This window comes from Suncus etruscus, chromosome 12 (assembly GCF_024139225.1).
Source record: "Suncus etruscus isolate mSunEtr1 chromosome 12, mSunEtr1.pri.cur, whole genome shotgun sequence".
Taxonomy (NCBI): domain Eukaryota; kingdom Metazoa; phylum Chordata; class Mammalia; order Eulipotyphla; family Soricidae; genus Suncus; species Suncus etruscus.
Genome location: NC_064859.1, coordinates 102,254,882 through 102,267,398, shown reverse-complemented (window position 1 = coordinate 102,267,398; position 12,517 = coordinate 102,254,882). Strand labels below are relative to the sequence as shown.

The following is a 12,517-nucleotide window of genomic DNA, read 5'->3' as shown; positions in this document are numbered from 1 at the left end:
CTATCGGATCAGAGGGAGGCGTGTATCAGCTACAGAGGATCTCTAGAATCCGAACATTTTTTGCTGTGGTCTCTTGGGGAGTTCAGTTCCCGCTGTTTCTTCTCTCAGTTTTGTCTCTGTTTCTAGGATTTTTGTTTGTTTGTTTTTGTGTTTTGGGCCACACCTGGTGAAGCTTAGGGGTTACTCCTGGCTAGGTGCTCAGAAATTACTCCTGGCTTGGGGGACCATATGGGACGCCGGGGGATCGAATTGTAGTCCATCCTGGGTCAGCCGCATGCAAGGCAAATGCCCTACCGCTGCACCACCCGCTCCGGCCCCTCTCTGGGATATTTTTACTAGTTCCCTTTCTCTCTCGTTTCTGGCTGTTGCTGTGAGACCACTCAGTTGCATGGTCGGCAGGACTGTGGCCCTTTTTGTACTGCTCTCACACACACTTGGTTGGGGTGCGCTGGATCCCCACAGCAGGGATTGCACTGGACAAGGAGGACAATGAGGGCAGAGCTAGCCCTGGAACTGGGCCTCATTCTGAGAAACTCCAGTCTCAGCTCAAAGACTGGTCCCACCTGGGAACATAGCTGTTCCTCATTTTCTTTGAATTCAGCCTTTTTTTTTTTTTTTTTTTAAGGCCATTGGGTGTGGCTCAAAAATCCATGCTTAGATTTTATTTTTGCTATCATAATTAGAGAGGTGAAATTGTATTTTTTGTTTGGTTGGTTTTGGGGGGGGGGTTATATCCAGCGGCGCTCAGGGGTTACTCCTGAATCTACGCTCAGAAATCACTGGCAGGCTTGGGGGACCATCTGGGATGCTGGTGTCAAACCCGGGTCTGTCCCAGGTCAGCTGCATGCAAGGCAAACGCCCTACCACTGTGCTATTTATTACTCAGGCCCTGGGAAGTTGCGTTTTAAGTGTTTGCGCTTCAAAGGTCCTTCTTCTTGGTGCAAAACCATGCATCACAGACCACAGCTTGCATCCTGAGTGTCACCCACACCTTCTTTCTCTCCTAGCTCTTTCCTGATCCCTCCAGTCTGCTGGCCTTAGGCTACCCCCAGTGCCCCTCGAGAGAAGCCTGCACGTTTCCTGGTCAGTGTGGTGGTGGGGGAGTTTATGGAGGGCATATCAGCTTCCTGTGAAATCAGGAGTCAGAGAGGTAGGTAGTCCAGGGCTGAGAGCCATATGGCCCCGTAACAGTGCAGGGAGCACTTCAGGAAGCACCGCTGGTTGTGGTCCAGGAACAACAACGACGACAAATGTAGCCGCAGTGGAGCTCACAGCTGAGTCTTGGGTCACTCTGCGTGCACCTGGTATCAGACTAATCTCTGTTCATCCGACTCAGTGCACAGGTTCATGTTGGGTCAGGGATGGACCCCGCCTCCTGCCTGCAAAACAGCCAGTCTAGGCCCCTGATCTCTCCCTCTGGTCCTCAAAGATTCTTTCCTCTGAGTAAAGTTCTAGCCGTGACTGAGAACGTAGGTCTTTGGAGCCAAGACAGCCAGGGCTAAACTTTGTGTCTTCCGTGAGTGCCACTTCTGTGGCTGTAGATGACGGATGTTGCTGTCTGCCTCGAGCATCTGGCTTCACACACCACCTCTGGCCTGTGCGTTGTCTGCATTGTGCCCTTTGTGCCTTTCCGAAGGAGCAGTTACTCCCAGCTGTCCAGTCACCTCACCCTGCTACTCTGCACACCAGGGTGCTGGGAAATACAGGTACTGGCTGAGATCAGGTAGTAGTGCCCTGTCTGCGCATTATTGATTGGTGTGGCCATTAGCAAACCATCTTTTCGAAGTTGACCTTGTTCCTTACTCACTGAAGAGTGGTCACGTTCGGAGCCCTCTGGTACACACAGAAGAGATGCCTGGGCTCGTCTGCTTCGGTTTTGCCAGAGCAGGCGTCGACAGAAACTCTGATGGAGCCCACTCGGCCTTGCACAAGGTTGGGGGTCAGGTGTCCCCTTCTTCTGGGACCCTCACAGACCTCTGCTCATCTCCCCTCACCCTTGCCTCCCTGCATACCCCAACCATCTCATACCCGGTGTGTGGCATTCACCGTCTCTGCTCTGCATTCCGCCCCGTCAGTGAAAAACTAGCCGCTCTGAGTCCTGCGGGTTTGGATCTTGCGGCGCCTCGTGCAATGCCTTTCTCAGTCTCAGTTGCCGGCCACTTCCAGCTGACTTCACAGATGAGCAGCAAGCCTCCGGGCTTTCTTTGCTGCCATCGCAGACACTCGTTGTAGTCACTAAGACATTTCCAGATAGTCGTTCCTGTAGCATGTTTTCTGTCATATGCAATCGGAACCAACGTACCTTCTTGCTACTAGATCCCAAAATGCCGAATTGGGCTACACCGTGGCCTGTGCCATGAGCATGTTCTGAATTTGCTGGTATCTGTGTGCTTAATAGGAATTTCACATAAACCAGTATTTCTTAGCCGGATGTGAGAGTTCTTGTGGCGATTTGGTCTGCCTCAGTGTGATCATATTAAACACTTAGCTTTGAAGCTTGAGCTTGATTTGCTTCCCATGCCCTCCCCCTTTCCACCCTCGGTTTCTGCATCTAAGATCATACACCTGGTTGCTGTGTCTACGCACTTAGCCAGGAGTCTATGCACATCACTCCTACTGGGTGTTGACTCTTGCTTCTGTGCTCAGGGATCACTCCTGGCAGGGCTCGGAACCCTCTGCAGTACTGGGGATTAAACCAGGGTCAGCTATGTGCACAGCAAGTGCTGCAACCCTCTTGCTATCCTGTTTTGGGGCCGGAGCAATAGAACAATGGCAGGGTGTTTGCCTTTCATGTGGCCCACCTGGGACAGACCCAAGTTTGATCCCCAGTATGCCATATGGTCCCCCAAGCTTGCCAGAAACGACTTTTGAACACAGAGCCAGCTGTAACCCCTTAGAGCTTCAGGGTGTGGTCCCCAAAAAGAAAGAAATGCTTCTGTTTACAGGAGTGGGGGAAGTGGAAGCCCCTTGCCAGACCTTGCGGGTGGTGAGGGCCAGGCTAGAAGTCTGAGGTGATGCCTCTGGCATTTCTCAAGGTGGGCTGGACTTCCTTTGGGCCACACTTGGCAGTTGAAATAGGACTCCTTGGCTCCTCCTGCCAGGTGCCTCTGGGCCTCTTGTTTCCTACAGCACTCAGAAGCCTTCACCTGCCTCCAGCCTCCCCTCCTGCTTGTTGGGAGCCAAAGGGCCCCCCCCTTCTACAGTTTCCCCCACTTCTCCGTCATTTCCCGTCACCCTTTCTGTGGTCCCCTCTCCACCTGTGCCCCATGACATCAATGCCGCAAGGTCCTCTTCGCCATATAAACAATGTAAATGACCACTACTCCAGCTGCTCAGTAACTCAGCCACCCGAACCCCGCTTTCCCTGTGTTGGTTGCTCGGATTGGTGTGAGCCAGCTGTGAAAATCGCACCTGCTCCTATTGGTCTCACACACACTCTCCCTCCTGGGGACGAAGCCACTTCTCCTTCGAGTCTTCCCTCCGAAGCCTCAGAGGGGCACTGATCTCCTCCTTGCGTCCGACACAGTTGAGATTACTATTGGATGTCCCAGTCCCCTCCCTGTCTTCTTGTCTCACATCTTCCACGTCTGTCATTTGGACACTCAGGCTGCCTCTGTCACTTCCCATTGGGTTTTTTATTTCAAGCATCTTACTTCTAGAAACTTCGTTACTTCTCCAGCAACTAAAGCAATTTTGTTCACCTTTTTTGGGGGGCCTTACCTGGTGGCACTCGGGTTACTCCTGGCCCTGTGCTCAGAAAGTTCCTGAATGGCTTGGGAACCCTATGGGATGTCTGAGATTGAATCCAGGTTGACCACATGTAAGACAAAACACCCTCCACGCTTTCCCGCTCTGCTATTGCTTCAGTCCTTCTTTTGTTTTGTTTTGGGGTCACACCTGGTGGTGCTCAGGGTTTACTCCTAGCTCTGTGCTCAGAAATCGCCCCTGGCAGGCTCAGGGGACCGTATGGGTTGTTGGAAATTGAACTGAGGTCCATCAGGGTTGACTGCTTGCAAGGCAAACGTCCTACTGCTGTGCTATCACTCTGGCCCCTCTGGCCCTTCTTTATTCTTGACTTAATTTCTTAAAAATAATTGTAGTTTTCTAATACACAGCTGTTGTCCAAAAGTCGAAAGTTATCACAAATTAAACTGTTTTCCATAGTTTTCCCACCTCCTCTCTAGCAGTCATTTTCCTCTCGGTTTTAATCACTTGTGCTCCTGTTGGCTAGTTGAGGTTCTGGGCACCAGGGCCGAAGGTGTGTTTCTTTCCGAGAAATCAGCGCTGCCTGAGTGTCTCCTTCCCTTGCCTTGAGATTCCTGGTTCTGCAGGAATCAGCTGGGCCTAGGAAGGAAGGGACCTGGCTCCTTCTCAGGAGGAAGCACAGTGCTCTTGTGAGCCTAGGTGCCCCTCGGCAGTGACAGAACACCCCTTTGGACATGCGGCCATGATGGGGACATTGATGGATTGAAACCAGCAGGCTGGTGCCGGGCTGAGCGGGCAGAGGTGGCTGGCCCTGGCACCTGTACAGTATCAGAGCTCTTTCAGCTGCCTGGCGGGTCTGTGCCCACTTCTGACGCTGGACACCTGGCTCCCAGGGCTTGGCCTTGTGGCCCATCTTGGGCACAGCAGTGTTGGGGAGGATACTTTGCTGTGCGTTTCTGAACACCCCACCCTCAGAACTACCTTCTTGGCTTTTCTGGGTCGCATTTTAAAAAGAAACAGAGCTCCTATGCCAAGACTTTGCCATGAGCAGTAGTGATTTGATAAGTTGCATTCCCAGGCCTGATCATGTGCGGGTTCCATTCCCAGCACCAGGCCTGTCAGGTGTGGTCAGGTATGGCCGCTAGGGGATCTGGAGCTCCCCAGCACGGCAGGCCCTGAGTGACTTCTCATATGCAGACCCATTTGGCTGTAGCCCTGCTGGGCCCCCAGACTGCTGGGCTTTCTGCGTCCCTCTCGTCCCAAATGAGCAAGCACCCCAGCATTCATCTTTCCATTGGAACCAGCCGTGGATCAGTGGCTATGACGGGGTCACGGTGAGCCAGTGCTGTTTCCGGTGGGGTTCAGAGGGGCTTTCTAAAAAGGACCCCGTGCTAGTGGGGGGCTCCAGACTGTGCTGAGCCTGCCAGCAGGACTGCCTGCTGAAAGGTGGGAGCAACCATGCCAGCTCATCCCACGTCAGAGCCTGTTGGTTCACGGCCCATTTCTGAGGGCAGCTGAGGGTTTTTAATAGTGGACCTGGTCATTTCTGGGCCCGATTTAGTTTATTTTCCATTGTTCGTGGGAGTAAAAAGGGCCACCATGAGTAATTCCTCTAGGACAATAGGCACCCCTGGGAGTGGCCTACGAACATGGAATGTTTGTCTTTGTGGCTGTGCTGATCCTATCAGTTTCCTGTAATTCTCGTCCTTGGAGGCTGACCCCTAGTCCACATGAATGGGAGAGCCAACAAGAGGGATCCTCAGGGGGGCCCAACTGCAAGCAGTAGCCTGGGCCACAGCTACTTGGCCAGCCTTCCTTTCCTCCCTCGCTGGATTCCTGGGATCCCCTTCAGAAAGTCTGGGAGACCCTTTGCAGATTAAGGAGTTGACGTCTACATCTGATAAAACTGACTTAGACCAGTTTCTGAGCTGAGGTCCCTGAACCTGTGTGGACTTCGGCCTGCCGCAGCTTTCAGTGATGGTTCTGGCCCTGAGCCCCACTAGGCCTGGAAAGAGCCCTCCCACTCTCCCACTCTGGGTGGACCTGCCTAGGCCGGGTCTGTGACGGGCCCCCACTGGCTTGCTCTCAGGGTGTGTATGGAGCCCCCGCACTTGAGCTCACAGGACCTCCATGGTTGCCCTGGGTGTGCTCAGGAGACAAGTGGTGCCAGAGATGGAACCACAGCAGCCTCGTGCACAGCAAGTGCCTTAACCCCTGCACTGGTGTCAGGCTTTTTTGTCGATGCTGTGGGTACTCCGCCAGTGTTTACTCAAGGAGCACTCTTCTGATACTTGGGGATAATCAATAGTTAGCCCAGATTTGTCTCTTAAAATCACGCTTTTAAGCTCATTCTAACAAGGATGGATTCTGAGAGGCCAGCGGAGCTGTACTGCGGTCTGGTTTTTGACTTCTGAGAGCTAAGGGCTATCTTCAGAGTCTGCTCTGGGGCACACACCCCCCACCCCCATTGGAGAACGGGTCTGAGGAGCAGCAGGAGGCTTCTAGGAAGGGTAAGACCTAAGCCTAGCAGTTTCCTCCTCTTTTTGCTTCTTGGGCCGCAAACAGCAGTCCTTGGAGACTGTTTGTGGCTCCTTGCTCTCAGGAAACCATTGTAGCCCTGGGAATCAGAACCTGGCCTGTCCTCAGCATGGGCTCTTGGCCTCTCGAGTTGTCTGTGACCCATGTTACACTATTAAGTCATCCTGAACCTAACTTCTAAAGGGTGTCTAGAAGTCAGGGTGAGTCAAAGGGGAACAGAGTGGAAAGCCAGGAGAAGGCAGAGCGTGGTGGTTTTGTTTGGCTGGAGCATAAAGTAGAGAGACAGATATCAGGTAAGGAAGGATTCCCGCGTCAAACTGCTCAGTTTACAACTGGATATCCACACGGAGAGGTCAAATTTGGTACTCGACTGGACTGCAGAAAAAAATAACTGAAAACGAGGGCTGGAGCGATAGCACGGAGGGTAGGGCATTTATCGTGCATGCAACCTACCAGGGTTTGATCCTCTGTCCCATAAGCCCCCCCCCCCCCCAGTTCAGCTAGGAATGACCCCTGAGCGTATAGCCATGAGTAACCTCTGGGCATCGCTGGCTGTGGCCCCAAAATAAAACAAAACCAAAACAATCACTGAAAATGGAACATGGACCAAAACGAAAAAGGGAAAACTGTGAGACTCATAAGAAAACGTTTTGTGGTCATGAGTGAAGGTGGTGGTTAGTCACAGTACCAAAAGCATAGCCACAGCAAGAGTCAGATCACCAGATTTCACAACAGTGGTGCTTCGAAAATCAGTGACAGGAAGGTGAAGACAATCAGTATGGTTCAGTATTTGCCAGCTACATAACTGACGGGCACCGCAGATTCATGAAGGACTGTGGGTGGGCAGAGGAAGGACAGATGGCAGCACGGCCAGGAGCTGAACGGACCTCCTCTCTGAGATGACGTGAGCAGATGCTCCGTGTCACGAGCTATTACTGACCTGCTAGGCTTGGCCATGGTGAGACAGTTTCCCACTCCACAGTCACAAGGCAGTGGCAAAGAGGGGGAGATGTCGGCGAGTGTTTACACAGCCCAGGTTCGTAGCTAAAGACAGCTAGTGTGTGATGCTGCCAACGAATGGGGCAGTTGCTTGGGAAAGCATCCAGCCATTGCTCCCATTCTTGACCATCAGTCTCCCGTGGTCCCATGGCACGGCGGCTGTTGGGGTAGGGAAGGGAATTTTGGGCTAGTAACCGGCCTGTGGGCAAAGGTGCCAGTGTCAGAACTGTACTTGGGTTGACAGGGTTTGGGGTATATTAGAGACAAATTAATTTAATCAAAAAACCAACATTTTGAGGGGCCAGAGAGATAGCACAGTGGTAGGACGTTTGCCTTGCACGCAGCCGACCCAAGACAGATCCCGCTTTGATTCCCAGCATCCCATATGGGTCCCCAAGCCTGCCAGGAGCGACTTCTGAGTGCAGAGCCAGGAGTAACCCCTGAGCGCCCCAAAACAAAAAGACCAACATTTTCTCATGACTCTTAATGATTTCAAGACCGCTCATTAACAAATATGGATTTCTTTTTTTTTTTTTTGGTTTTTGGCCCACACCTGGTGGTGCTCAGGGGTGACTCCTGGCTGTCTGCTCAGAAATAGCTCCTGGCAGGCACGGGGGACCATATGGGACACCGGGATTCGAACCAACCATCTTTGGTCCTGGATCGGCTGCTTGCAAGGCAAAGCCGCTGTGCTATCTCTCCGGGCCCACAAATATGGATTTCTATATAGAAACAAGTTTACTGGAAACTATTTTTTGTTTTTTTGTTTTTGTTTTTGGGCCACACCCAGCGGCATTCAGGGGTTACTCCTGACTGTGCTCAGAAATCGCTCCTGGCAGGCTTGGGGGACCCTATGGGATGCCTTGAGTTGAACCCGGGTCCTTTCCGGGTCGTTCACATGCAAGGTAAATACACTACTGCTGCAATGTCCGATCCCCTGGAAACTTTTTAAAATCCTATTTCCCTTTTTATGAATTACCTTAAAGTCCGAGTTACATACTTTACAGAGGTCATGTGTTTTAGTTATGTGGTTTGTTTGTTTTTTAACTATGATCGTCATTTAAAATTCCTGCTGTGTCTTAGAATAGCATCGTCACTAAGTGGGGCTGAGTAAGGACCAAGTCCTTCCTGCACCGCGTGGCCCCACACCATCTTGCTAAGAAGAAAAGTCCCAGAGAGGGAAGCCTCGGGAATTCACCTTCACAAGTAGAGGCGATGTTTCCTTTGGTGAAGCCTGCAGTGGCGTCTGTCGGGGTGCTCTGGTGCCCATGACTTGCCCAGGCTCTGTGGCAGAGGACACGGGTGACCTGGGGGTGGCTGTGGACAGAGACACCCTCCTCCCCCTCGCTGGTCAGCGGGACACGCCTGCCGCTGAGGGTAAAGTTTCCGATCCCAGAAAACAACCCATCATGTAATTTTACCTGGAAAGCACAGAATTGGCAAGTTCATCTTGGGTTTTATTGGAAAAGTACTAAAAACTAAAGAAAGATGGGAGTGGAGGAAAGAACAGACTGACCTGGAGAAGCCGCACCAGAGGGCGGGCTTGAGAGACGCTGGTGCTGAAAATGCCCCTCAGGATGATGAGATAACGAGATGCACTTTCAAGGTCACATGCTCAGGCAGAACCCCCAACTCCCGTGAGCAGGCACCTTCAGTTGACAAAGAATGGCTTTTATCCAAAGACAGTTTCTACTTATTTTGATATAACGTCAATGTCAAACACCAGGAATCTAGTAGTATGGATTGACTTCCCAGGTGCTTTTGTTTTTTTAACTATATGGCCTGGAAAACGTATATTTGGTTTGTATTAAACTGTTTTTCTTGTACCATGTGGTTTAAACGCTCCAAGAAGCCTGTGACAGCATTTGTGTCTCGTGTTCTAGGGCAGTGTCAGCTAACCTGTTTGAGCCCGAGTGCCCAAACTGCCACACAAAACCAAAGAATTTCCTCAAAAGTGCCAGCACGTCAATTAAACCATAATAACAAGATTTTAGTATCTAAAAACGATGCGGCACGCGCCGCATATTTTAATTGCTGACCTTCCCTCGTGCCAGCTGCAAGGCCTTCTCGTGCCACAGATTCGCCATCGCAGTTTTAGGGCTTTGTAATTTAAACACTTACTTGCTTATTGAATTCAAATATTTTTTGTTTGTTGGACCATGCCCACGTGTTCAGGGTTTATTCCTAGCTCTGTGCTCATAGATGACTCCTGGTGAGGCACAGGGGAATGTATAGGGAGGGTGTCAAGGATGAAACTGAATCACCCCATGCAAGGCAAACACCCTATCTGTTGTGCCATCTTAATTCACAACTTTCGACAGCCTTTGAGCAGACACCAGAGGTTCTCAAATGCTGTGCCCACGACAGCAGCTGTCGGCATGCCTGTCTATGCCAGTGGCAGGTCCCTGTGTTTCAGCTCGGATTTGTAGCTAAAGACAGCTAGTGTGTGAATGCTTTGCCTCTTAGCTGGGACCTGAGTCTGTCCTTCCTGCTGTGGGGTTTGGGCAAGTCTTGGGCAGGTTTGGCAGGGAAGGCCCCGGCTCATCCCCCAGGGCTGCCGTCCGTCTCTGTCCACTGAGTGTCGTGCCTGGCACATTAGCGCTACAGCTGCATGCGAGCAGCTGTCGTGGCCACCACTGTGTCCCTCGAGGTTGTGGGGCTTGTTGACAGGACTCTTCTTCCCCTTGTAACCACATTTGTAGTTCTCGCTTTATTTATAGTCTTTTCTGGAAGCTGTTTTCATAATCGTCTTTTTTTCTCTCTTTTTTAGGCACGGAATGTAAACACTGGTGAATTGGCAGCAATTAAAGTAATAAAACTGGAGCCAGGTAAGAGAATTGAAATTTGATGTTTAATTATTGAGTTTCTTGAAGTCTTTATTTTGATCTGGCCCCTAAACAGTGACTCAGTGACCAGAATCAGGGACCAGTGCTCTTACCTGAGTCACAGACCCTCTTCAGATGTTGATACTTGCCCTATCTCCTTCTGTTTTGTTTTTTTTGTTTTGTTTTTGGTTTTTTGGGTCACACCCAGCAGTGCTCAGGGGTTACTCCTGGCTGACTGCTCCGAAATAGCTCCTGGCAGGCACAGGGGACCCTATGGGACACCGGGATTCGAACCAACCACCTTTGGTCCTGGATCAGCTGCTTGCAAGGCAAACACCACTGTGCTATCTCTCCAGGCCCCTGACTATCTCCTTCTAAGGCAAACACAGACCCAGCATTGGTGCCATATTTAGCTCCAGGGCTCCTGATGGCTTTTTGTCTGTGAGCTCCTGAGCTGTGTGTGCCGAGCCCAAGGCAGAGTTGCCTCTAGACTGCTGGAAAACGATTGATGTGCCCACATCATGAGCACCCACATGTTTGTTCCCACATCACATGCACCCATATATCTGTGCCCACATCATATGCACCCATATATCTACACCACTCCATCCACCCCCACCAAAATAAAAACTGTGACCTCATGCACCGTGATTTCATGTCCTCTTTGCCTCTGCATTTGCAGGGGAACCTGGTGTCAGTCCTTTTCCCGTCCGGGTGTGTGTTTGCAGAGTCCCTGAATTGGCACTGCATTTGTTCAGAACCACCAACCAGAACCATCTGAGCAGCTGCTGGAGCCTTAGTTGCATTCCTGTGAAGGCCCAGGCGATGGCTCTCCCTCTGCTCCTGGCCCCTTCCCAGAGTGGGAGTGTGGTTCTTGAGGAGTCTCTGGTATGTTCATTTCCTAGCACCTGCCGGAGCAAAATGCCCCCAAGCTAAGGGTTTTAAAGCCCCAGCCATGTATTGCTTTGTGGTTGTGGGCTTTCCCAGTTTTGGGGTCTAAGGAACTAGTTCCTTCTGAGAGCACCCCGGGGACCATCTCCCAGCTCTCCCTGTGGCAGTGTTTCTTGGTGCATGTTCCTTTGGGTTTCAGCTCCATTGGCCTCTCTTTATGTACACACATACACACACACACACACACACACGGTTTCAGCTCCACTGGCCTCTGGCCTTTCTTCATGTACACACACACGGTTTCAGCTCCACTGGCCTCTCTTCATGTGTACACACACACACACACACACACACACACACACACACACACACACACACATTGTGCCTTCATCAAAGGACCTCATAGAACCCGGAGACACCCCCAGACTCTGAGCTACAAAGCCTTTCCTAGCAAGGACAGTGCCTCAGTCCTAGTTGTCCTGGGCTTGTGCCCTGGAGAAAAGGATAGGGAAGAAGAGAGGGGAAGGGAGATAGGAAGATACAGCTGAGCTGGGGGCAGGTGGTGGGTCCCTGTACTCTCACCGGAGCTCCAGCTGGCTGGCGTGTCACCTTGAGCATGTGTGTAGGGAACTGGAACTTCTATGGTCAGGTACCCCTTTTCTCCCAGTCCTGACCCACCCACCCACCCTCTGCTAACGGCCACTTCTCGGGTCTCATGTGAGTCTCCCCCTGGTTTGGGGTTTGTTTTCCAGAATGCTCGTTTAAATAAATGTTCTTTTTCTCCATCTTTCACAAATCATTGCATACTCTCGATCCCTTGGAATTTTGCCCTTCTGCATTACGGTATGTCTGGGTCATCACCCTATTTATCACTCACGAGCACTTTCCCCGAGCACTGTCCGATGAATGGATTGGAGCTGACCCAGTGACTGCTCTGCTGTGAGTGTTCATTGGTTCCGCTGCGCTGCATCGCACATAGACAAAGCCTGCGAGCGTTCAGCTGCATGGAAGGAGCAGGTCTTGTGCTCGGGAGCACACGGAGACCAGCAGATTCACAGCTGCAGGCTGGGGCAGAACTGGAGAGGGGCTGCCCCAGGAACACCAGGTGGTGGCCATCTCAATGCTGAAGGTGTGAATGATACTTGGAAACGGTCTGTCCTTGTCCCGTAGATGTCCCTAAGGATGCACCTGCCGTACGTTCATGGAGTTGCTTTTTCGGCCATGCTGGTGTTAGTACTGTTGGCAGCTCGGGCTGCGTAGAGCTGGGTCCTTTAGAGATTCCCATGGGAAGGAAGAGCTCAGGCCTCCCCAGGGAGCAGTGTGTTGGCCAGTGATGGTCTCTGCTGCTTCTCACAGCATGGCATTTGGGGCCCCGTCTTGGTTTTCTTTGGCAAACTAGAGCAAGTGGAAAAGATGTTGGAGCTTACAGCATATCTGGTGATGCAGGGAGCAGTGGCTGGCGGGCCGGAGTAGGAAAGCGCTGACTTCATGCTGAATTGTGTGCTGAGGGACTCTTTCTGTCCCTTGGCACGCTTCTGTAGCTGGGCACCTCAGAAAGG

At 51.6% G+C, this 12,517-nt stretch overlaps 1 protein-coding gene across 1 annotated transcript in view; it reads left to right on the top strand.

The window, feature by feature from the left end:
- Positions 1–12,517, top strand: part of MAP4K3 (mitogen-activated protein kinase kinase kinase kinase 3) — a 112,738-nt gene that overhangs the window by 29,305 nt on the left and 70,916 nt on the right. Inside the window, 1 exon segment of the mRNA XM_049784295.1 lies at positions 10,013–10,070. Within this exon segment, the coding sequence (XP_049640252.1) occupies positions 10,013–10,070 (58 nt within the window).